This window comes from Eleutherodactylus coqui, chromosome 9 (genome assembly GCF_035609145.1).
Source record: "Eleutherodactylus coqui strain aEleCoq1 chromosome 9, aEleCoq1.hap1, whole genome shotgun sequence".
In the NCBI taxonomy this organism is placed as follows: Eukaryota; Metazoa; Chordata; class Amphibia; order Anura; family Eleutherodactylidae; genus Eleutherodactylus; species Eleutherodactylus coqui.
Window position 1 is genome coordinate 137,512,910 of NC_089845.1, and position 25,525 is coordinate 137,538,434.

Here is a 25,525-nt window from a genome sequence, read left to right on the forward strand (position 1 = left end):
TGCTAAGGAGGAGGCAGAAAGACTAATCACCAAAGAGAGCAAAAATAACCCTAAACTATTCTTCAATTATATAAACAGTAAAAGGATTTGCACTGAAAGCAGTGGCCCTTTAACAAATAATGGAGGGGAAACCATAAAAGATGATGGGGGGTGGGAATCTATTAAATAGTTTATTTTCAAGTGTATTCACAAATGAAAAAGAAATGTCACACGAAATGCAGGGAAATAAAATGACCCCCCCCCCCCCCCGCTAACTATTACACACCCAACACAGGAGAAAGTGCAGAGCCAGTTAAAGAAGATTAAAATCGATAAATCGCCAGGCCCAGATGGAATACACCAAAGGGTTCTAAGGGAACTAAGTGACATGATAGCTGGACCGCTATTTCTTATATTTATGGACACTATAGAGACCATGGTTGTACCACTGGATTGGCGCATTGCAAATGTGGTTCCAATATACAAAAAGGGGTCCAAAAGAGAGCCTGGTAACTACTGGCCGGTAAGTCTCACTTTAATAATTGGAAAAATATTTGAGGGGTTTCTGAGAGATGCCATCCTAGAATACCTCAAGAAAATCAACTGGGTTCATGGGTTCATGAGGGGTCAATCAAGTCAGACCAATTTGATCAGCTTTTACGATGGAGCATGTCCTAGTGGGGTGCCACAGGGTTCAGTATTAGGCCCCATTCTGTTCAATATATTTATCAACGACCTGATAGAGGGGCTGCACAGCAAAATATCAATATTTGCAGATGACACAAAATTATACAATATAATCAATGCAAAGGAGGACAATGTGCGGCTACAAACGGACCTGGATAAGCAGGGGGCTTGGGCAGAAAAATGGCAAATGAAGTTGAATGTTGGTAAATGTAAGGTTATGCACATGGGCAGGAGAAACGGATGTCACCAATATACACTAAATGGGGTACTGCTAGGGAAAAGTGAGATAGAAGAAGACCTGGAAGTACTAGTGGATTATAGATTTAACTGGAGTAACCAAAGCCAGTCAGCTGCCGCAAAAGCTAATAAAGTCTTGGGGTGCATTAAAAGAGGTATAGGGGTGAGGGATGAGAACATTATCCCCCCACTATAAAGGCAGTTGTCAGGCCTCACATGGAATACTGTGTACCAGTTCTGGTCACCGGTGCTCAGGAAAGATGTTGCAGTGCTTGAGGGGGTTCAAAGAAGGGCAACTAAACTAATACATGCAATGAAGGGACTGGAATACCCAGAGAGGCTATCAAAATTAGGATTATTCACCCTGGAAAAAAAGACGGCTAAGGGGCGATCAAATAACTATGTATAAATACATGAGGGGACAACACAAGGATCTCTCCCATGATCTGTTTATACCCAGGACTGCGACGGTAACAAGAGGGCATCTGCTACGTCTCGAGGAAAGCAGGTTTCATCACCAACATAAAAGGGTTTTTTTTACTGTAAGAGCAGTGAGACTGTGGAACTCTCTGCCGGAGGATGTGGTGCTGGCAAAATAGAAGAGTTTAAGAGGGACTAGATGTCTTTCTAGAACGCTATGATATTACAGGATATAGACATCAGGGGACCAACGGGGTTGATGATCTCAAATGTTGATCCAGGGATTACTCTGGCTGCCATTATGGAATCAGGAAGGAATTGCCTTCCTCTGGACCAACAGAGGGGTGTTCAAACAGGCTGAACTAGATGGACATGGTCTTCCTTCAGCCTAACATACTATGTTACTATGTAAAGGTCCCCAAATGAATGAAGCAGCAATTAAGAATGTGCACTGCCACCACATTCATTACCATGAGACTGCCAGAAATGGATGAGTACATGAACTTGAGTATGAATGAATGTTTATGCTCATCTACCTTTGGGACCCCCGTTCTCTTGATCAATATGGGACCCACTATATACAGGGGCATACATACAATGGTGGCCGACTATGTGCAAGTAGCTGCTATAGAGCCTTACAGAGAGGGGGCCCAGCCATGGCTAGTCTTTTATTTTGCTACTGGGTGGAAAGAACCTGTACAAGACTTCTCTATACTGGAGAAAGGGGGAAGAACATTGGCTCAAGGGACATGGAAGGAGGGTAGAGGGTCTTCAGTCTATAATAGTAAAACTTGGCACCATATTGGGAGGGTGAGGGGGGCATTTTTGATCTTCACTATGTGGCCCCCAACTATTGAGTGTACACATATCATGATATGCAGAAACAATCACAGGAAAGCTTACCTACTATACTACAAACTGTCTTTCACGGATACACAAACTTGTTTAGGTGCCTCTTAGAAGACAAGGAGAGATATTTGGCCATATTTATCAGAGCAAGAACGCCTTAGGACAGCTACTTACGATACGTCTGGTCGATGGATAAAGACCTTCTGGTCTTCTGAACTGTCCAAGGTTGTGATTCTGGAGACTTCCACTGGGTGCTGCAGATCTTCATTTTCCGGGTTCGTCATGAACATTACATTGGACTCTCCAGAACACACAGATTTGTACCCCACAAATGTTGTATCTTAAAGTGAAACAATAAAGAAATCAGTTTATTGATGCGAAAATACAAACCTATAGAAGTCGCTTATAAGGTATAGTTTACCATCCACGGTCATGAGGCCACTGATAGCATTGTAGCTCATTATTCCTGCATTCGGGTGGTCAGGTGCCATGTTATGGGTGGAGGTAAAGGTGGGCCAACAAATACCACTTCTGCCACCTGTATAGAAATGGGGGAGGGAAAACATTAACCTACAGTTACATAGGTGTCCGGGGCTGCCATGGCCTGAAATTCCTATTGTGAGCGATAATTCATTGCAACACAGAAGTACTGCAATTCATTATCACAGCAATCAGAGCTTTTATGGCTTAAGTCCCCTACAGTGCCATAAAATGTAAAACAAAGAATAGAGTAAAAAAAAAAAACACGTAAAAAACAAATTTTTTAATGCATTTTCCCCTGTCTGCATACATTTTTTTTAAACCCACATATTTGGTATCATCGTATCCATAATGATCTGTACAATACATTGAACACACCATTTATCCCACACACCAAAAAAAGTAAAAAAAAAACATATTTTGCTAATTTTGCCTCCCAAAAAATGCAATAGAAGTATCGTTGTAATCGTACCGGCCCGCAGAAAGATTTATCAAGTCATTTATGCTGCATGATTAACGCTGTAAAAAAAAATAACACAATGGCAGAATTTGATGTGTTTTCTCTCCCCGCCCTCCTAAAAAAATGTACAAAAGTTTTACAATTCATCATATGAACCAAAAAATGGTACTATTAACCCCTTAAGAACATGACCTATTTTGGGCTTTAAGGACGCAACGATTTTTGGCGGATTTTCATCTCCATTTTTCAAAAGCCATAACTTTTTTACTTTTCCGTTGACGCAGCCATATAAGGGCTTATTTTTTGCGTGGCGAACTGTAGTTTTTGATGGGATGCCACCAGACATCACAGCTGCTCCCTCATACAATTGTTAACGCATCCTGATGAAGCAGTGTGGATGTTAAAGCGCTGCAGAAACGCGTCGATATCCGATCCACCTTGAAAACACTCGTTTTTGGCCCTTGTAAATTGTCCGCATTGCTAGTTAACCCTTTCCTATCTCTTTCATAACCCTTCTTTTGGGAATAGTGGTGATTAACCATGATTACCACATATCATTAATGGGAATACCTAAGAAGTAAAAACACTGTGCTCTTTATTAAATCCCCCCTACTCTATCTTTGGCGGAGGATTTCATCTGAGCCTAGAGGGTACAGTTTTGTGTTTTTGCAATACGCACAATACCCAATCTTCTATCTGGTATTTTTGCTTGATCTGGGAACCCCCAATGAGGGGAATTCCTTAATTTGATCATAAGCAGGAGGAGGGTTAAACCCGACTCAATTCCATGACCGCATCTTAATAAGGGAAGGTTGTCATCCCATGCATCTCCTAAATATGGACCTGGGATTCTAACACCTATCATCCATTAGATAGCGGGGTCATTGATAAGAGACTCACCTGAATTATAGAGTGAAGAGTTTTCCCTAATACCTCAATTGAAAATATATGTTTTGTTCTGTCCAGTTTTAGATTTTAAATTTTCATTAATAAAGTTAGTAAATTTTAAATAAATTCTTCTTCAGTGACTAATATTGTAAAACTTTTATTGCTTTTTTTTATCATAACAGGGAGAGAAAACACATCAATTCTGCCATAGATTTTTTAGTTTTTTTTTACAGCGTTAATCATGCAGCATAAATGACACAATACATTTTTTTCTGCGGGTCGGTACGGTTACAGTGATACCAAAATTCTTTTTTTTTTCTTGTTTTTCCACTTTTCTGCAATAAAAACCCTTTTTTTGGAAATCTTTTTTTTTTCTTCTAAATGACTGCATTCAAAGTCCTGTAACTTTTTTATTTTTCTATGTATGGAGCTATGTGAGGGCTTATTTTTTGCAAGACGAGCTGTAGTTTTTATTGGTGCCATTTAGGGGGATGTACGGCTTTTTTGATCACTTTTATTGCATTTTTGGGAGTTTTTTTGCGCTTTTTTTATGCTTTCTGTCATACAGAATAAAAAGCACATTTATCTTATTGTACACGTTGTTACAGATATGTCGATACCAAATATGTGGTATTTTAAATTTTTTTTACCTTTTTTATGCTAATTTAAGAAAAAGCATAAAAAAAGGGTTTTTTTTTACATTTCTTTTACATTTTTATTATCTTTTTTTTACACCATCTATGTCCCTCTGGGGGACTTAAAGCACAGCACTGATGATCGCTGTGATAAGGCATGGCAGGAGTTCTGTCCTGCCATGCCTTATCGCTTATACAGCGATCATAGGCTCTGGCAACGCAGAACGCCGGTATCTGGCATCCTGTTGCCATGGCAAGAGGTTGGGCTCTCTGCAATTATATCGCGAGAGCCCGGCAACATCACAGAGGGAGCGCGCTCCCTCTCTGAACCCTTCCCATGCCGCGATCTACATAGATCGCGGCAGGGAAGGGGTTAACAGCGGGAGGCCGGCTATGACTGACAGCCGCTTCCCACTGCGGGATAGCACGAGATCTGTCATGATCTTGCGCTATCCCTATGACGTAAGGGTACGTCATTTTGCGGGAAGTACCCCGCTCTGATGATGTACCCTTACGTCATGGGGAGGGAAGGGGTTAAAAACTACAGTTTGTGACACAAAAAACAAGCTCTCAGTTGCCCATGCTGACGGATAAGGGGTTAAAAGGAAGTGCGCTGGAGTAAGACCCTCACGTGGAATCACTGTTCAGCAGACGACCGTTCACTCAGCCATCAGATGAAAATCGTCTTTCTGTTCATTACCTGTCAGCGGTCTGTCACTGCGGTGTCGGGTGGTAAGCCTGACATTGGGATCACTGTTTGTCAAAACATCCCCGCAATCAAAATGTGGACTGGTTCCCACCAGCAAGGATTTCTAAAAACAAGGAACACGACTAATGAGTAATTACTTCTGTTATTTTCATATGACTGCAACAAAAAATAAAACAAGATTCCTGCATTCACCAGAAATAGGAAAAATAAGTTCTTTGCGCTTGTAGGGGCATTTTTACATGGGCACGGGACACACGCCATGACGCGCTGTGACTGTAAAGGCTATTTAGCCTAAATCAGGGCGGGGGTGTTTTGTGCACGCATGCGAACTGGCCCTGTATGCCAAAAAAAGTACTATGTGCCGATATGTGCGCAAATCTACCTCATCAACTTTGTTCACTGCGCTGCAGAATGCGCAATTGCGCATATTGTCATCTGAAGAAGCCCTTAACGGAATCCAGCACCAATATCACAGAAATATCACAGATATTTATTTTGAAGTCAATCCTTTAATGAAAATTGCATAAAAAGTGTAGTGTGCGTGTGACTGGGAATATACCAACGCGTTTCAGCTAACAAAGAGCCGCGCTTGTGAACGAACTCTTTAAAATCAATGGGTTCTATTCACTGTGGATTGAGTGCGCAAATATGCCCATGTGAGGCAAGATATATATATATATATATATATATATATATATATATATATATATATATATATATATGTTCTTCATGCCCCCAAACAGCTTGGGGAACTGATCCCCCTGAGCTGGCCTGTGTGAAGCTCAGGTACACATGTGACGATCTTGTTGATCAGCGCTCGACACTGGAACCACGGTTTGTTAATAATGGATGATAAAACAAGGCCCGCCGAAAAATAGGAGAGCGACATAAATGTGTGTTTTATCGGCAAAAGTCAACAGCAGACACATCCAAGTAATTACCTGTATGTTTATTTACTGATTTGTAAAGCGCCATGGAATATGTTGGCACTATATAAATAAAGATTGTTATTACATACTGAGATCTGGGCTGTTTTGTTAGATATCAGATGAGTGGTCGCTGCCGGTGTGTATATTATAGTAAGTACGCCCATCCCATTCTCTGCTAGAAACACCTCGGAGATCTGCACCGATGAGATGATCTGTAAAGACAAAGACACGAGACTGAAAAATCTGTAGCAAGACCCTAAAAGGGAAATACGTGAAGAAAAGAGATGGGCAGAGCCACGTTGGCAGATGTGGAAGGTAACAGTAGGCCACAGGTGTGCAAAGAATTTTGCACACCCATGGCTTTTGTTGCATTCTACATGGATGGCCACCAATGAATTACCGCTGGCCACCACTGGTCAAGGTCATTTTATAATTGGGACTATGAGGAACTGATTCGATATCATATACTTTTGTCCAGCTGTCTGATGAAGAGTTGTATGTTACCTCGAAACGTGTTGCTGAGGATTTTGAATGTTAGATGGCTTTACTCAAAACCAGCAGGCATTACTCTTTCCTGAATATTCTACCACTTAGAGGTCACGTCAGTGCTATAGTCTTTTCTACCACTTCCTTCCCATTAACCCTTTCCAATCCAATTTGTATCCTGGTTTTCCTAGGGGGCTTACTCTTTTTCTGCCATTATACAACGGCGCTATATGCTGGCTAAAGCCAGTACTGCATGAGGTGACACGTTGGATAGACTCCGACAGCAGAGAGGCTGGTAATATACAGTAAGAGAACCCCGACGGACGTCTTCCAACATCGGAGCTGTACAGCCTTAAATCATAATGTCTTCAGAGGTCAGACAGTGGATTGGAAAGGGTTAAAAGGGGAATGTCACAGTAACACATGGAATCAAATGCCTACCAATTCCAGACCTGAAGGAGCAACAGTGCATTAACATAAGGAGTGCCGGAACCCCCTTAAAACTGATCCCACCCTGATGGCGCCTTCGAAGTGTGATGTACAGTATAATACCATTAAAGGAAGTCTGATATCGCTGTTTGACACCCTAAATTGGTCCACTGTTGGTGGCTGATATGAAGACCAGTATAAACATACCTTGTTTTGTACTGCTGTGCCCAGAAATTGCCCATTTTCCCAGCACATGATATACAAATTAGCTTCAAACCATCCAATGGACAGTCTGCTGGCATGGACTAGTCCAGGCTCTCTCCCCTTGGTTCACCAAAAACGCCCACCCCTTACTGGTATATTGACATCTTCAGCTTCCGATCGTGTTGTACTACTGTAGGTATATATGCAGTAACCCGCGGTGGGCATTGGCCTCTGTGACATCATTGCGCATGTTCTTAGTCCCAGATGTAGCAGAAGATGAAGAGGTCAGTCAATCAGCAAAGGGTGGAGTTTTTGAAAGACAAGGGAGAGAGACCCCAGATCAGTCTATGCCAGTGGACTGCCTATTGGACAGCTCAGCGCTAATTTGTATACCGTATGCCGAAGAAAAACATTGAGTACAAAAGGAAGAATGTTTATAATAGCTTTAATATTGCCTACCAATAGTTGGGTTAGTTTAGGGTGTTAATTTTAAATACTGATGATAGACTTCCTCTATAGGTGTATTCCCAATATTCATTTCTATCCACAGGGTAGGTAATAAAAGTCTGATCATGGGGGTCTCACCGCTGAGACCCCCACCATTCCAAAGAACAGGTTTCCGGTGTCCCCTGTTCCTTTCCTTCTCACTGAAGGGGGTGCAGAGATTGAATAGAGCTGTGGTCAAACATATGCAATGCTGCTTCATTCATCTTTAACGGAACCTGTCATATCCCCACAGCACTACAAACTAAGCTAATATGTAGTTAGGGGAGGTGACAGGGAGACGGGTGATGTATGTTTTATACTCACCCGCTCCTACGAACCAGCACTGTTACCCGGGAAAGTCAGCGTGCAGCATGAAAATCAGACTCTTTTCAGAGTCTTGTGCACAGTCTCCTATACAAGTCTATGGGAGACTGCGGCATGGGACTCTGAAAAGAGTCAGATTTTTGGGCCGAGCGCCAACTTCATATGGTGACCGTGCTGGATTCACAGGGGAGGATGGGTTTAACACTCACATCCCACAACAGCACCAGAAGTTTGTTCCCTGTAAATGGGACTGCGGGAGATAGCCGAGCCCTTGTACTCATATATTCCAGTCAGTCCCATTGAAATGAATGGAGTGGCATCGTGCATGCTCAGCCTCACCAACACAGGTAATAATCAAATTTTAGGAATACCTCTTTAAGAGACATTACTCCTTTAAGTGGACACACTGGGGCAGTTATATCTTCACACATTACCTGGATGTAGATCCCGTAATCCCAGCATTTCCATAATTTAAACCCCCTTATAAGTGCGCACCCGGGGAGTCCATCTTCATTCATATAGATGCCATACAACCCACCATAGGCCTCATTGTTAAACCACTGCTGACTGCGATTAGCGACATCTGTAAGACAACACACCGAATGTTATTACTGGTTGTAATCCATTTTTATTATACTGCAATGTTATTAAATTGACTCTTCCTATTAAAATGGGAAAAAGTCATTCCGGAAGTCAGATTCTGTCTACCACCATTCTTGAAAAAAAAGAGGTTTCACCTTTGCAGCCACTTTACTGTAGAACTATATTCTAATTCTGTGAACCCTCAATACATCAGAACCACATACTGATCATAACTACTAAACTAGCACTAGTGCTAAAGTGCAATATTCATCTACTGTCGGCCTGGGGATCAGCTGATCCAGACTAATGGACCCCTGTTAATCAACTATTAGTCTTTACAGTAAAAGTCCCAGACAACCCCTTCAACAATTAAAAAAACTGAATTTGAAAAAAGGGGAATGTCCTGTAGGGGGCCTTTATGTTGGGGAAACAGGACAAGAACTGAAAGCCAGAATGAGGTCTCATTGCCACACAATTAAAGAAAGGAAGACAGAATTACCTGTGGCAAAGCATTTTTCTAGTCACGGACACAAAATACAACAAAGTTATCATACTTAAAGGCAATTTTAAGTCCCAACAGCGCAAAAGAATTTGCGAATATAATTTTATAAACAACTTTGATACTATCAGAAACGGAATGAATCTCACTGGGTTTTTTATGAGATATGGAAAACCCAGAACAGAGGTAACACGCTGGCCTGGTGACCCCCTAACATCAATTTAGAGACCAAAAAACTTTCACATTCCTTGCCACTGGACTAATTAGGTATTTACTGCTATGCTCATCCCTTTCTGATATTTATCTAAGTCCTATTAATCACAACATGTCTGCGCCCTTTTATCCTGTTTTGGAATTAGTTTCAATTGCAAATTAAGCCAATTATGTTTGTGCCCCCCCATATGTTCATGTGTAAATATCTTTATATAAATGCATCTTTAGATCTGCTCCATTTTTTCCTGAGGAAGAACACTGAGTAGGTTTAAAAGCTCGCTATAACATCATGTATTTTTGTTAGCCATTAAAAGGTATCATATCTACAAGATTACTTGGTTTCTCTTGCTGAGAACAATCACATTTTGCTCTACTGGCTAACACGGTACCAAACTTTTTTCGTATTACTCACTTTGGCATGATTCTCCATCAATGCGATATCCAGCTCTTTCAAACCCAGCCACCACGTTATTCTGTAGCATAATGTCAGCTCCTTCACTGACCTAGAAATAAAACAGCACAGATTTTAGCTCAGGTGTTTCCTTGCAGGCCGTATGTATATGCATATAGTTAGAGCTCTACAGCTCCATGTTTTCCTATGGAGGAAAAAGTTGCATGAAAAATTCCCAAACTTCCAGCATAGTTAGAATTCTTGTAATCAGCACAAGTTGCCTACCACATGATACCATGAATGCAATGATAACACAGTATACACTGAGCTCCCTCTAGTGGTGGCTGCATGCAGCCATAATGTTGCCTGTTAAAGGAAACCTGTAAGTAGTTGCAAGCACCTACAACTACAGAACACTGATGCAGAGCTGTTCACACAACGCATCTAGTTGTAGCTCCTGGACAAACAGCCTTTTAAAATTTTCCACGCTGCACGCTAAGTTTACTTAATAACCCCAGCCTGCCTCTGTGATGAAGATGATCAACATCTCATGCATGCACCAAATCATCGGAGACTGGGGTATGCACTGGAAAAATCTACTCACAAAAGGACCAAATTATTTGTGCATGCGCTGGTCCATGATCTTCCTGCACATGCGCAAGATTTTGATTGTCGTGTGGATGACATTGTAGATGGGACAAAAGCAAAGAGGGGTTGGGTTATGAAATGAACTTTGGGTAGCAGAGACAGTCCAGCCACTCACCGGACCGTTCAAAGCACATTGCCATGCAACTCAGGATGTCTTAAAAGCCTGTTTATAAAGCGGTGCTTTGGTGGTTTTAGGTGCTTGGTACTGCTAACAGGTTCTATTTAAGTCTATGTCGGTAATCAGGATCATAAAAGGTGCAAATTCACTCAAACAGCAATGCTAACCTCTATTCCAGCATGCCACAGGATATTGTCCACTTCCTCACGATCTTGGTAGGTACCAGGCCAGATGGTAAGGGCAACAAGATTTCCCCTTATATTTACACGTTCTCCCCACACTCTGATTCCTACAAAGTAAGACTTCATTTACTTTCCACATTTAGTAATTCAGTATCCAAGAGAAGACAAAACACACAGAAGGGCTGGAGCTATCAGAGGCAATTATCAGATTATACAAGAATTGTTTATCCAATTTTAGGGATTTGTCTCACCCCTTTCCATACGATGTATTAAGTCATATTATCATCATAAGGAGGGTCCGTTACTCTCCCCCACTATCTTGCCTGATATCAGAGGCTCCCTTTCTTACATGCCCAGATATCAAGTAATACTACATACATGCTATTTAAAACATTTCCCCTGCAGCAGCCGCTGTAGGGGAAATATAAGGGTTCCTGCAATTTTGCCCATCACCACTGGGGTTCTTAGAAACCTGAACCGCCAGGGCTGACCATGAAGAGACAACCCCTCTATTCACTTTTTCATCACCACATTCTGAGGGCCATAATTTTTTGATTTTTCTATTGAAATAGCTGCATGAGGGCTTGTTATTTGCAGGATGACTTCTTTTGGCAGCATTTTGGGCGATATGCAATGTATTTAACAATACTTATTAAAGCATAGGATTTGTGATAAAAGTTTGATTGGTAGAGATTTCACCGCTGAGACCCCCACCGATCCCAAGAACAAGTGTTCTGTTTCCTACTGTCTTCCTCACTTCACTCACTTGCAATGATATGGAGATTGAATGGAACGACAGTGACACTTGAGCTGTGCCATTCCATTCATTTTAACAGGGCTTACGGAAATAACCAAGTGCTCGACTATCTTTGGCAATCTCACTGAAGATGAATGGAGTGGCATGGCGCACGCACTCTGTGAGGTTTGCAGTGAATAGGAGAGTGGAAACGGAACCCCCGTTCTCAGAATGGATAGGTGATAAAAGGCAATGGTCATACAACCCCTGTAACCTTTTTTTAAAGGGATATCAACAGCATTGGTTTTGGGGGTTATCAGTGTTCACCATACAGTCTAAATGACATATGAATGTTATTCTGTGGGTCTTTATGATTACATCGATACCAACTTTATATAGTTTTTTTATGTTTTACTTTTTTTGCATAAGTAAAAACACTTTACTTCAAATTGGTTGGAGACGGAACGGTTCGCCCGTAGGGATTCCCTTTCCTGCTGCCCGAACGGAGCAAGAAAGAGGAATCCCTGCTGCAGATGTGAAACCACCCTTACTAACATTGATTCCTTTTCACAGGAGACGGAAGGACCAAACAACAATTCTGGCATTCTTTTTGTAAAGTTATTTGCTATATGTTCACTGTGCAGGATAAATAACGTTTCCTAGTATGGGGGTCCCTTCTTCTATGTATACCTTCTCCAACAGTGAAGTGAATAACGTTGTCATCAATGTCGAGTCCATTTGTGTAAAACACACCAATTGCCGGGGAAAATCCATTGTGGAAGGCACATCCCTTAACATAGGACTCATCTGAAGATACCTTTAAATGACAAAACATGTGTTTATTATTAACATTATTTTTGGGGGGGGATCCAGATATATTTTTGGAGACTTAGGAGCTTATCGAGTTAGACCTATGTTCCACACCTCCGTCTAAGTAATCCCTACGCCCGGCTATAAGTAACAAAAGTATTAGGAGGTTAAAGCCTCTTAATATATTGGACTCATCTAGTGGCACTTCGTGCCCCAGAAGTCCTGCACCAGCTCAAAGCTGGAGTAATTCTACAACAGTTTCTACTCCCTCTAAAGACAAAACCTTTCCACTGTTTAATAAATTGGCGGAGCATGGCACAATCGTCCTAAAAGTTGCAATTTTGGCATCTTTGCCTAAATTGTACTATTTGGATGCCATAATTCTGATGTCCAAGGATTCACAAGTAGGGCCATTCGTCTTTTTCCCTTACCTTACCCCTCTTGGCAGAGCATTACTTAGCAGGTGGCGACTGAGTATAGCAGAAAGTACTTTCAATGAGTGCAATGAATACAGAACTTGTGCTTGGAAATGACATCCAGAATAATGTATTTTACAAAAACTAAGTTTCCCAAAAAGTAGTAACGTGAAGAAGTAAAATACAAGTTCATAAAAACCTACCTCTCCAAGATTGAGGAACACCAAGGAGTACCTTGGGTCCGTTGGATCTCTGTAACCTTCCTGCCCGCTGTGATAAAATTCCACATTTTCGAATCTTGCACTACCTTCAAAAACATAAGCATTCAATGATCAGTACGGGCCCCTTCGTGTAGGCATGTCCGGCCTTCCAGCCTCTTTTACAGTACAAACGTAGCGGAGGCAAACAGACTATGTTTCCTATTCCATAGTTTCCTGTGGGGTCAGTATCGTACCCAGTAACATTAGTCGCGATACTGGATGTGACCCGAATTGCAAAACATTGCATCGTTACAAAAATAATCTGCGTTGGTAAAATCTACAATACCTCGATAATCCATATTGTTGGCTGAGAAGGTGCTGACAAGAACTCGAACGCCAAATGATTCGTCGTACCAACCAGGGTAGTCCTCGCCAATGATCTTAATATTCCTACTAAGTAAAGCAACGTCTGCTGCCAGGGTGTAATTCAGGGGGGTGTCTGGAACTTGATAGGTGTTTGCTGGAAAAAAATAGACGGACATAATCTCAAAAGTGTGAATACAGAAGGAATAATAACAGTTAGTTATACATAATAGGTAAAAATTGTTCAAATGAGTTCAGGCTTATTAACAGAGGCGTTACGTGAAGCTCTCGACCCCTAATACAAAATCTGTAAAGTCTCTTTATATGGGGAAGAGAGTCCTTATGAGACCACTAAGGATCCAGGGTGACCGCATGCCCTGCACCCATTATAGTTACACCTCTGCTGGTCATCGGTGTTAGACTAGTCGGAGCCAGGATTTCAAATGCTGCCAAATTTGTGGCATTTTCTTGTGCAGCAGTGTGGCCAGTATACTGAGAATGGTGTGATCAAGGAAAAACATTACGTGATCCTGTGGATGTAAACAACTCGCCTCCAAAAGGGGTCAAAGGAGGATGCCAAGAATCATTCTGATGAACAGGCAGTGCATAGTCAAGCAAATTGTAGCTGAATACAACACTGGTGCTCCATCTAACATGTCTGAATGTGCAGCTTGCCGTTCCTTAGTACGGACGAGCTATAACAGCAGAAGGCCAGTTCCAGCTTCACTGTTGCCTTACAGAAACAAAAAGATGAGACTCCAAAAGGGTAAAAGAGCGCAAAAATGGTATCACTGAGCAGTGGAAAAACATTGTCTGGTCAGATGAATCTAGATTGCACCATGCTAATGGGAAGGCCAGCATTTGACACAAGCAGCATGAATTAATGAACTTTTTCTGCACGCCATACAGTGTTTGTCTGAGGCAGGGGCTCATTTGGTTTGGACAGCAAAGCTATAAATTTGGATTTCCGTAATACGCTGTTCAATTCCCCGGCATTGAGAATAATCACGTTGACTATACTTCTTCACTTGAGTTTACACCTTCCTACCCTTATCGTATTCCTGGTATTGATGCCTTGTTAGAGCATGACAACACATAGAGATTTAGTAATCCTTAACATGACTGCTACATTGTAAGAACTCGATTTACAGCATCGGGGTACATTGTAGTTGAGTTATGATAATGTGCTAAATGTCAAATTAAGCTTTGCTATATCTGGTGCCAGTATAACCCACAAGGAGCTGGAAATGCATAACTGTTCAAGAGGTTTATTCTGTCCGCTACGCTGGTGTTAGGAAGGAATCTTCCCCACAATATGAAGCAACTAGGAAATTCCTCAGACGTTTTCACCGGCCTCTGGATCAATACTGAGGGATTATAGGTTGGACTTGCTGGATTATGTAACTTCAAGTGTTGCTATCAGCGTTGAAGACCACCTGCATTAATCGAAAACAATGGATGCCCATTTACTTCATCGAGCACTGACAATGGCTGACACTAATGGACCTCACTGCAGGTACCCCGCTCGTTATCAGATTTATAGGATACCAATAACCTCTATAAAGGTGGTCCAAACAGAAAACATCTTTAAATGTCAACTAATGCTGTTTATTGTGTTACTTACCAGAGTGATTGAAGCTGAGGGACGCATTTAACGTGAGGGTCTTCTGGTCAGGAGAAACCACAATGATTTTTCTGATTTCAGTCTGCCAGGCACTATAACTAGTAGTAGTGATCAGAATGTCTTCTCCCACCTTGTAATGGAAAAGTGGTTCATTATTTTCCTATATAATATGGGGATCCCATAGTAAAGTCTAATGACCTTACAGTGGAACTCCATACAGTACTTCACACTTTCATGGCTAATTGGAAAAGTGGCAATCAAAGTTATCCCCCACCCTCCCCCATCTCTTCAATGGACATTAGGTTTACTGTCCAAATTTGCAAACTTTCATCTGTTTGCAAAAAAACAAGCAAAAACAGTTTAAATAGCTCAACGCAACAAATGAACCACAAAATGCCACTTTTAATGGCTACCACAGTTTCACAATTATTCATCCCCATCATGAAAAGCGTCTTAAGTACTCAGCAGAGCATTTTTTGCTGTTATGTCCTGTTGCAAACCTGATGTATAGCCAGACAGCAGCTTCTGACAATGTTTCTGAGGAATCTCACCCCATTCCTCATGGACAATGGCCTCCAGTTCACTAATATTCTTGGGTTTGTGTGCTGCAACCACCTTTTTTACAAAGATTTTCCATGGGGTTCAGGTCAGGCAAATTTGATGGCCACTCCAGAATCTTCCGAAATTTTTTCTGAATCCAAGCCACAGTGGACTGAGGTTTTCTTGGGATCAGTGTCCTCTTGGAAGGTACAAGGAAGGTCCAAATTTCAGCTTCCTCACAAAAGGCATGACACTTTCTTCTAAGATTTCCTGATTAAAGATTAAATCATCTTGTATTCCAGGTTTCCAGTGCCAGAAGAAGCCAAACAGCCATAGAATATCATAGAGCCACCCCCATGCTTCACTGTAGGCAGAGTTTTCTTTTTGGCGTATGCTTCATTCTTCCTCCTCCAGACATACCGCTAATCCATAGACCCAAAAAGTTCTAGTATTGTTTCCTCTCCACAAAACAGAATCCCAAATCTCCTGTGGCTTATTTATATGGTTTTGAGCATATTGGAGCCGAACTGTCTTGCACTTTTGTGTCAGTATTGGTGTACATCTTGGAGTTCAGGCATTAAGACCTTCAACGTATAGTATGTCCCTTACTGTGCAAATGCAAATCTCAATACCTGTTGCAACCAAATCTTGCTGCATGTCTTTTGTAGGCACTCAAAGGTTTTTGACTACCTGCCTCCTCAGGAATCAGGTGGCAGATGGTGATAGCTTCCTATTTCTGGTACATCCAGGCAGTGTTCCTTTAACTTTCAAATTGTGCTTCCATTTTTATCTCTATGAACATTCAATGCCTTTGCTATCTTTTTGTATCCTTTTCCTTGTTTGTGCAAGGCAATGATCTTTTCTCTTAACTTTTTGGACCACTCTCTTGACTTAGCCATATTACTAACATACAATCAAATGCCACAGTCAAACCACTACCCAATCCAGGCATTTGATGTATTTTATCTCAAGCACATCTGATGCAACCAATATAGCCCTTGATTAGTTGCATCAGGTATGCTTGAGGCAACATTAGATTTGAAAATGTATGCTCTTATGAGGGATTCTATTTAGGGTGTTGCATAATTCTGAGGGTGCATTCACACGAACGTATATCGGCTCGGGTTTTACGCCGAGCCGATATACGTTGTCCTCGGGTGCAGGGGGGGGGGAGGATGGAAGAGCCAGGGCCAGGAACTGTGCTCCCGCCCCCTCTCTGCCTCCTCTCCGCCCCTCTGCACTATTTGCAATGGGGAGAGGCGGGACGGGGCCAATTCCCGGACTTTAGCCCCGCCCCGTCCCGCCTCCTCTCATTGCAAATAGTGCAGAGGGGCGGAGAGGAGGCAGAGAGGGGGGCGGGAGCTCAGTTCCTGCACTTGGCTCTTCCATCCTCCCCCCCCCTGCACCCGAGGACAACGTATATCGGCTCGGCGTAAAACCCGAGCCGATATATGTTCGTGTGAATGCACCCTGAGACTGCAGTAGTCATTAAAAGTGTCATTTCTGTTGAATTAGGAGAAAACACTTATTATGTTAGTTTCGTTGAGTTATTAAAATTGTTTGTGTATGATTGTTTTATTTTCAAACAGTTGAAAGCTTGTAAATTTGGCAGATTCGTTTACAATGGGGGTTGAATAATTTTGATTGCAAATGTATTTTCTTATTCAGATTTTTTGTAAGACATTACCATATAAAACACATTTCACTTGACATGCAACCTTTGAAGGGGTAAGATGTTCACAGAAACCCGGCCAGTCCCAGCTATTATTTTCAGAACTCAACACTTTACATTTTCCTTTTACCCCTAGTTTTCTCCTCCGTAAAGTGCAACAAGAATGATCAAACTCACCTGCCAGTCTACCGGTTCTGTGACGGTGATGGATTGGGATCCTGCTAATACTGTGTCTGTCAGCTTTGTTCTGCCAGAGCGAGAAAGTCCATGTAGGTCCAGTTGACCAAACACTCCTAATACAGAAAAATGGGGGAATAAGTGTTTACATTTATAATGTCCATGTTGCCTTCAAATGTCCATACTATTATATATCTGAAGTTACCTAAAACCTTTGAACCTTGGTTTTGTCCATCTGGCAATGGTAACTCTGGGGTTGAATGATTTCCTCTTAGTACAATATGTAATTCTCCTTGGAATGGATTGTCCTTTGTTCCTCCTATTAATCTCCCACCCTACCCACAACCAACCAACAAGAAAAGAAGGTATCATTCATGTTCATATTCTCCAAAATACTGTATCATTTCAGATATGATTGTACTGTGCTCTTCACCTGGATGGAAATGTATGTGGCACGGAGTACAGTGGTTTCGAAGGTGGATGCAGCCTGGGCTGTTGAGTTCTTGGTGATATTCCTCAACTCCAAGACACCATAAATAATGAGTTTGTGCAGGGATGGGATTTCTTTGTCAGCTACAATCCACTTACCTGAAATGGAAGAACAAGATGTTTAGTCATAAATCATCAGAATGCAAGATTTGTTTGTTAGCATTAACCCATATTGTCCCAAACACTTTTTAATAGAACACCAAAAGAGACCTGAATTATTCTTCATGGCTAGATATTCCAAACTACAATCACCATAAAGTACTGAAGTATCGATTAGCAGTATGACCTGAAGCCTAGAAGTCCTCTGAAAACTGGTTAATGTTTCCTCAAAATACCATAGTAATCCATTTTGTGGTAGGGGCAGACTATCATCCTGCTTAACAAAGCAGTCCCAAGTTTTTTGAAAAAGGAAGGAAACGTGTTTAGGAATCACAAATCTTCTGTAAGGCCCCATTATAAATCTCAGTACTATTTTGAATTGTATAATCAAAAAGAAATGAAAGATGGAACCTTGAGGGCCGAGAACAATGGCATAATGACATAGGGGCCAAAAGTGATAAAAGATTAGTCACTGGTTGTTGCATAAATACAAATTCAACCCACTCACTGAGGATAAAGGCCCATTTACACACACAGATATCTTTCAAAAGATTGAAAGATGAATGATTGTTTTGCATAAAGTAGGCACTAATTGCTATTAGTACTTTATTAGCTTTATTTGCATGCAAATGAGCTTCTGGAAGCTGTTACAGAACTCAGCAGGAGGTCTGAGCTCTGTAATTAGCTTCATTGTTCAGCCACGGGCTCCCCATGGAGAATTCAGCACCATGGACAGCAGACACAGCAAACGATGGCTTTTGAGCGATAATCGTTGTGTCTAAATGGGTCTTAACAAAGACATAAACCAGAAAGGAAACAATAGAGTATATAGAAAGGAGCACAATAATACCTGCCGGGATCACAACATTGGATCCTTCTTGTGGGACGGTGTAATTGTTGTCTGGTGAGGATTCCCAGAAGGACCTATTAGACCATAAACTGGAAAGAAAAGCTGAATATTTTAAACAAGTACAATTATTCAGTAGTGTATTCACCTCTTATCATTATAGATTACACATCTTACTCACTTGTAAATTCTCTACTTGACTACAGGGGCAAGTGTGGACCCCATAGCAATATCATTCTCAGGATCAGCGGACGTGGACCCGCTGTGCCACACACTGGTTTGACTTTGAGCCAAATCCAGAGGAAACAGCTGAGGAACCTGGTTTTCATCTTTCAACCCTACTAGATGGGATCTGAGCTTTACTGCGGGGTCCCCAAGCTATTACACTGGAAGTGGTCCCAGTTATGTGGCAGCTGACGATGCAATAGACCAGAGCACAGTAATGGGCGTATGAACAGAGGCGTAGTCAGAGAGTTCAGGAGGTGCAAATCCAATACAAAGGACTAGCTAGAGGTCAGGGCACACAGAGCAGGTTCAGTACAGTGCAACAAGCCAAGAGTTGCAGGAGATGGCAGATGAGACAATGGACAATAAAGCAAGTTAAGGTTAGGAGCGGAGATACAGAGAAGTCAGGAATAGTCAGAAACTGGAAAGTCAGTTCAAATGAATGGCACCTTCAACTAGCCAGGAAAGACCAAAAAACATAATGCCTGATATAACCAGAGGTGCTCCATGATTAGTAGGGCTGATGATTGGCATTGGCAAGACTGAATGTACGCGCGCTTCAGGTAGCAGAGCGGAATGAGCAGGAGATCATAGCCAACAGCTTGCAAAGGACATTGAGAGAATATGTCTGGAACTTGTTGAGGCTCATCTCTTATAGAACTAAAGTAACTTGTCATTTTTAGACTTTTTCCTTGTTCTTTTATTTCCTGAGCATGCTCAGAGCTGAAGCCTCCACGCCAACCGCTGTGTAGTGGCTGGTGCTTGTAACTGCAGGCACGGCTCTCATTGAAATCCACGCGAACCGTGTCTGCAGTTACAAGCGCTAGCCACTACACAGAGGTCGGCATGGAGACTTCTGCTGCTTCATCTTAGACCTCTGTGTATTTGCAGTGGTGACAGCATGCATCCGCTCAGCTGATCGGTCGGGGACCTGAGCGACAGACCCCAGTCGATCAACTATTGATGACCTATTCTGAGGATAGGTCATCAGTAGTATTCTCTCTGGAAAACACCTTTAAGGAGCGACGTTATCCCTCCCAAACCACGTCATAGGCCTCTCACTAGCCAAGCCAGGATCCTACTGCACACTAATGAGGGCAATCACCCCAAAACAGCTGTCTGTGTATGGATTCTGGCTTGGTTTTCAATTCCCAATCATTGCTCTAAAGACGTGTTTAAAGAGTCAAGCATTGATTTTAAGGAATGCCGCCATCCCATAGATGGTGCTGCAGAGGTATTGTTCCATCTCCCTTATTTGCATATTACCCAGAGGAGCATGGATGGCCTTATAAGTCTCCTCACTCACCTCTTTGGTGCTCTCCTTGAGGAGTAATGTTACCCCTCCTGACTGACAATGAGTAACAGGAGAAAGAAAAAAATAGAGCATAGACAAATAAAATACAGCCCCAGTACCTGGTCATATATCTTCTTTCTTTGCATACAGTTACATAATAGTTAATCCATACAAATAACTTGTCTGCAGATGTTTTTTGAGCAATCTGAGAGTTATACATGGAAATCTACAAGTTACCTTGCAGTAACACTTACTCCTTATCGGAAGGGTTGAGAGCGCCTTGGGTTGGAGGGGGTGGGGTGCAGTTCTTATAATAGCATTGGTAGACCACCAGACTTATATTGGTGTTGGTCATAGTTGAGTCCAGGGTCCCGGCCACAGCACGTCTATGAAGTTTGCCTTTTCCAGACACTGAGAGCAGAAAAGTCTCATGAATAGTAATTCTACAATAGATCTAGACTAATGCTTAGAATGACGACTTTGACCATGGCGTTTCTGTATTTTTGCTCTAGCCCTTTTAGGTCCACTTTGAAGCCTGCACAGCTCTAATGTCGGAAGATGTCTAACAGGATATACTGTACTTACAGTATTCTACCTGCTGCTCCGCTGCCAGACGTTCTCCAACGCATCTCAGCATGTAGTTACTGGCTTTAGCCAGCAGATGGTGCCATTGTATAATGGCGGAAACTGCAAGATTTTGTCTTCGTGAAAATTAACACAGTATCATAGTATGTAAGGCCGAAAAAAGACAGATGTTCATCCACTTAATCCTATTAACCCCCAATGGTGATCCAGAGGAAGGCAAAAAACTCCAATGAGGTAAAAGCCATTTTCCCCATATTGAGTCTTAGGGCTCGTTTACATGGGCATAATGTCATCGGGTATTACACACCCGTATATACCATGCGTAACACACAGTGAATGGAGTCAGTGAACTTTCATTGATACATACACACCGACGTGTAGATACTGTGTATCAGTACACAAAGGGAAATAAATCGCAGCATGCTCTATTTCTCTGCATATCATACGCAGCACACAAAGACTCATCCAATAGAAGCCCACATCTTATATAGCTAACATTTTTCATGGAGCCTAAAGATTTGGGCTAGCCCATCCAGTCATTTATGTCAGACATGGCTACACAGGGCACCCTTAGTACTTGTCTGTTCTCGTTGCCTTGCTATGTGCCACTCTTCTTCACCCTGACAAGGAAACTACATGTGGGCAGCTATGCATAGATATTTCTGTGTCCAGATGATTGGACACAGAATGGCATTTCAGGCTCATGTGGCCCCCGGGCTGCATGCTGTGCACCCCTGCTTTATACCATCACTTCTATACAGGTCATGAGGGGCCAGCATGTATTTAGCCAACCTATCTCATCCATTTCAGGGAAAAGCAACTTGACCCTCTAGCCAGTTTTTCTCTCTTGGCTACTAGCATTACAGTACCCATGAAGACAGAAGCCTTGGTTAAAGGGGTTGTCCCGCGGCAGCAAGTGGGTCTATACACTTCTGTATGGCCATATTAATGCACTTTGTAATGTACATTGTGCATTAATTATGAGCCATACAGAAGTTATAAAAAGTTTTATACTTACCTGCTCCGTTGCTGGCGTCCTCGTTCCCATGGAGCCGACTAATTTTCGCCCTCCGATGGCCAAATTAGCCGCGCTTGCGCAGTCCGGGTCTTCTGCTCTCTTCAATGGAGCCGCTCGTGCAGAATGCCGGCTCCGTGTAGCTCCGCCCCGTCACGTGCCGATTCCAGCCAATCAGGAGGCTGGAATCGGCAATGGACCGCACAGAAGAGCTGCGGTCCACGGAGGAAGAGGATCCCGGCGGCCATCTTCACCGGTAAGTATAGAAGTCACCGGAGCGCGGGGATTCAGGTAAGCGCTCCGGTAAGCTTTCTTTAGGTCCCTGCATCGGGGTTGTCTCGCGCCGACCGGGGGGGGGGGGGGGGTGTTGAAAAAAAAAAAACCCGTTTCGGCGCGGGACAACCCCTTTAAGTTCTTACCAGCCATTAAGAAGAAGTCAATGTAAACTAAAGCCTATCTACAGATCCTATAGAAGTTGCATAACCTGCCAATATACTACCCTGTTTCCCTGAAAATAAGCCATACCCCAAAAATAAGACCTAGCATGATTTTCTGGATTTTCGAGAATGCAGAATGCTTTTTCAGGATTTTTGCGGATGCTTGACGTGGACGCCCTACTCCAAAATTGAGCCCTCGTTACAGCTAATAAAAAAGATAGTATAAATAGTGTCCAGGCAGCTATACATGTAAAAAGGTAAAATCTATTGGAGCAAAAATTAATATAAGACGCTGTCTTATTTTCGGGGAACTGGGTACAGGCTTGACTGGAACCCTATTTGGAAAGTCAGAGTTAATAGGGGGGGATTCTTTGTTCCACACCCTCAACTCTTGATCAGAGTGGAGAACGCTCTGGAGGATCTGTTCTATTTTGTACTACAAAGACAGACCCATTGTAAATGGGCACGGTGTAATGCTTCATTTCTCCTGTGGTGGCGCTGTAAGTTTCTTCATAGACTACAGATGATCGTTGAAGGTCACAGGAAGAGATAGTTTGTGATCAAACTATTGTCAATGAACCCTGCTAACCAGTAATTATTATGCAAAGTGGAGAGTCCCTTTAAATAAAAGCATATGTATCCAAATGAGACCACTGAAAAATGAATAGAAAAAGACAATTGTAGTCATCGGATCTCCATGTCCCGCTGCTCTATGGTCAATGATTAGGAAAAGCGTAATGTTGATTAATAGTAATACATACCTAGATATGTCAGTGTAGTTGTGTTATCATTAAAGTACCAGTCTCCGTTGCTATGATTGTTCCAGACCAACATCTGTGTAGATTCATTACGGACATCAATTATTTTGAACCTGTCAGGCTTCCGAGTTAAGTTGTGGGATATCAGCACAAAGTCCTCACTCTACATACAATACAATCGTAGGGTAACGTTATGGTATCACACAAGTTATCCAGCTGTATTGACCCACTATTTAGGGTATGTGATGAATTTACCTTAAATCCATAGAAGGTGGATGTGTAGGAGATGTTTGTGATGAAATTAACATTGTTGAAATACCAGTTGAAGGAATTCGCATTAGGCAACAAGGCCATCCATCCTTTTGGGTGGGTCAAGCGTTTTATCAGGAAAGGCACAACACTGGACCCTAGAAGTACAAATTGCTTTAGAGTCTTTAGAGAGAGTATAGAGGTTTCACTGCACCTGGAGGAAAGCTTTGTGGTATGCAGAGTGCCCAGAACAAAATAAGCCCCCAACCCAAAGCCTTGTTGAATGTTGGTCACCCGTTTCCCATGTTCTCCCTGGTGCTACTCATGGTTCTGAGTTCTGTTACATTGTTTAAGGTTTACGCAGAGGAGTAACTGGAAGCTCCTGGGCCCCAATGCAAAACCTGGAACGGGGCCCCCAACTATAATGCTTTATTCATTGTACTGGGCTTCCTATATGGAGACGAGAGTCCTTATGGGCCCCCCAAGGCTCCTGGTGCAACCGCATCCCCTGCATCCTCTATAGTTACGCCCCTGGGTTTACGGTTTTCTCTTTAACTGTTGTTTACCCTGTTTTATCCAACTTGCTGCTCCTACTCCTTGCATACACACTGGCTAGCTTGGTGCTGGTAGGAGGAGCTAACACTTTTTTTTTACTTAGTGTCCCTGCCTCCTAGCGGCATTAGCTATACCCATTCTATTAGGTGGTTTTCCCCAATGAACAAGATGAGAAAGAGATTTTACGCTAAGTACAAAAATCTTATTCTATCATTTTGGCATCATCAAAAATATACCCCCACCCCACCAAAAAAATGATGATATCTCATTTATACCGCATAGTAAAAACGGTAAAAAAGAAAAACAATGGCTAAACTGATGTGTTTTTTACCCTTCCTACCCCCCAACAAATTAATAACAGTTATACAATACATTATACGTACCCAAAATGGTGCCAATAAAAACTATAGCTCACCGCACAACGAATCAGGTCTTAAATGGCAATGCCAACTGAAAAATAAGAAACCTTAGGGATTTTGAAAAAGTTGGGATGAAAATCGTCCTAAAGCGCCAAACTGGGCCAGGTCCTTAAAGGGTGAAACCTAGTTATGGCTTCCCGAAACAACAAGTCACTTTTACAATAGGGATGGGGGAGAGGTAAGGGTTTGTCGAGAATGGAAAATTTATGTCAAAGTCGGACATAATTGGTAAATGGTTGGAAATTACTACTCCGAGTTAAAAAGTTTGTAATATTTTGGATATTTTTATCCCAGCGGCTTCCTATCTTGTTAAAGGGCGTTTAGATAATCCACATCCATATGACCTATTAGGAAGTGTGGAACTATTAGAGAATAAAAACCTCCCATCAGGACTCCTATCAGCCAAAGCAGAGGGCCGCTACACAGAAGAGCATTTACCAAATCTCATTCACATACTAGAGAAACAAATCTGAGAAGAATTTGACTTTTGGTGAGGATGTAAAATCCACAGTATGTCAATTTATTCTACGGATTTTCACTGTGGATTCCATCCCTTGGATGTCAAAATCTGTAACACATGTGGATTTTGTCATGGATTAGTCGCAGAATCCCGGTAGATCTGCTGTGCAAAATCTGCTCCGCATGGCAGTAGGCTGAGCGTCTGGAACGGTGAACAAATAATATCAACAACTTACCAAAAGAATTTGAAATAATGGCATCCTTTCCAAGAAGAGAAGAAGGGGAAGGTTTATTGAAGGCCAACCGGTGGAAGCTGATGGAGGAATTACATACATATCCAGGAAAGCCAACGCTCCATTCACTGCTTAGTCTGCACTGGGAAGGATCAAGGAGCCCACTACCTGGCACCACCTTTGCTCCTATATTTCCTATAGCAAAACCAAAATATTCTTTAATTCTGACAGAAGGTATGAAAATATAACTGAAGTTGCTTTCACACCACGTCCTAGAGATCCACTTTCTCGTGCGGACCAGAAATGCCCATTCAAGTCAATGGGTGCATTCAAAAAACAAAGCACTCACCTGCCATGTTACTCTGTTTTGTTTTTTTAATGTACCTATTGACTTTAGTGTGAGTTTAAATAACATGAATTGAGCCGCCTTATTTTTCAAGTGACTTACATTGATATCCGTGTTGGAAAAGTCATTTGCCACCTACAAC

The 25,525-nt window shown here is 42.1% G+C and overlaps 1 protein-coding gene across 3 annotated transcripts in view; it reads right to left on the reverse strand.

Annotated features, from left to right (window-relative positions):
* The window catches only part of PKHD1L1 (PKHD1 like 1), a 195,482-nt gene that overhangs the window by 35,463 nt on the left and 134,494 nt on the right, over window positions 1-25,525 (reverse strand). For all 3 annotated transcript variants that reach the window (XM_066578545.1, XM_066578543.1, XM_066578544.1), the window contains 19 exons: window positions 25,041-25,232; window positions 23,378-23,529; window positions 23,126-23,285; window positions 20,582-20,738; window positions 18,812-18,900; window positions 17,807-17,961; window positions 17,579-17,708; window positions 17,374-17,489; window positions 14,985-15,114; window positions 13,344-13,517; window positions 13,001-13,104; window positions 12,262-12,388; window positions 10,821-10,942; window positions 9,909-9,999; window positions 8,637-8,785; window positions 6,363-6,485; window positions 5,336-5,447; window positions 2,594-2,710; window positions 2,347-2,512 (listed from right to left, as the gene is read on the reverse strand). In XM_066578545.1, the coding sequence (XP_066434642.1) occupies window positions 2,347-2,512; window positions 2,594-2,710; window positions 5,336-5,447; window positions 6,363-6,485; window positions 8,637-8,785; window positions 9,909-9,999; window positions 10,821-10,942; window positions 12,262-12,388; window positions 13,001-13,104; window positions 13,344-13,517; window positions 14,985-15,114; window positions 17,374-17,489; window positions 17,579-17,708; window positions 17,807-17,961; window positions 18,812-18,900; window positions 20,582-20,738; window positions 23,126-23,285; window positions 23,378-23,529; window positions 25,041-25,232 (2,566 nt within the window). The remainder of the gene's footprint in view (window positions 1-2,346; window positions 2,513-2,593; window positions 2,711-5,335; window positions 5,448-6,362; window positions 6,486-8,636; window positions 8,786-9,908; window positions 10,000-10,820; window positions 10,943-12,261; window positions 12,389-13,000; window positions 13,105-13,343; window positions 13,518-14,984; window positions 15,115-17,373; window positions 17,490-17,578; window positions 17,709-17,806; window positions 17,962-18,811; window positions 18,901-20,581; window positions 20,739-23,125; window positions 23,286-23,377; window positions 23,530-25,040; window positions 25,233-25,525) is intronic.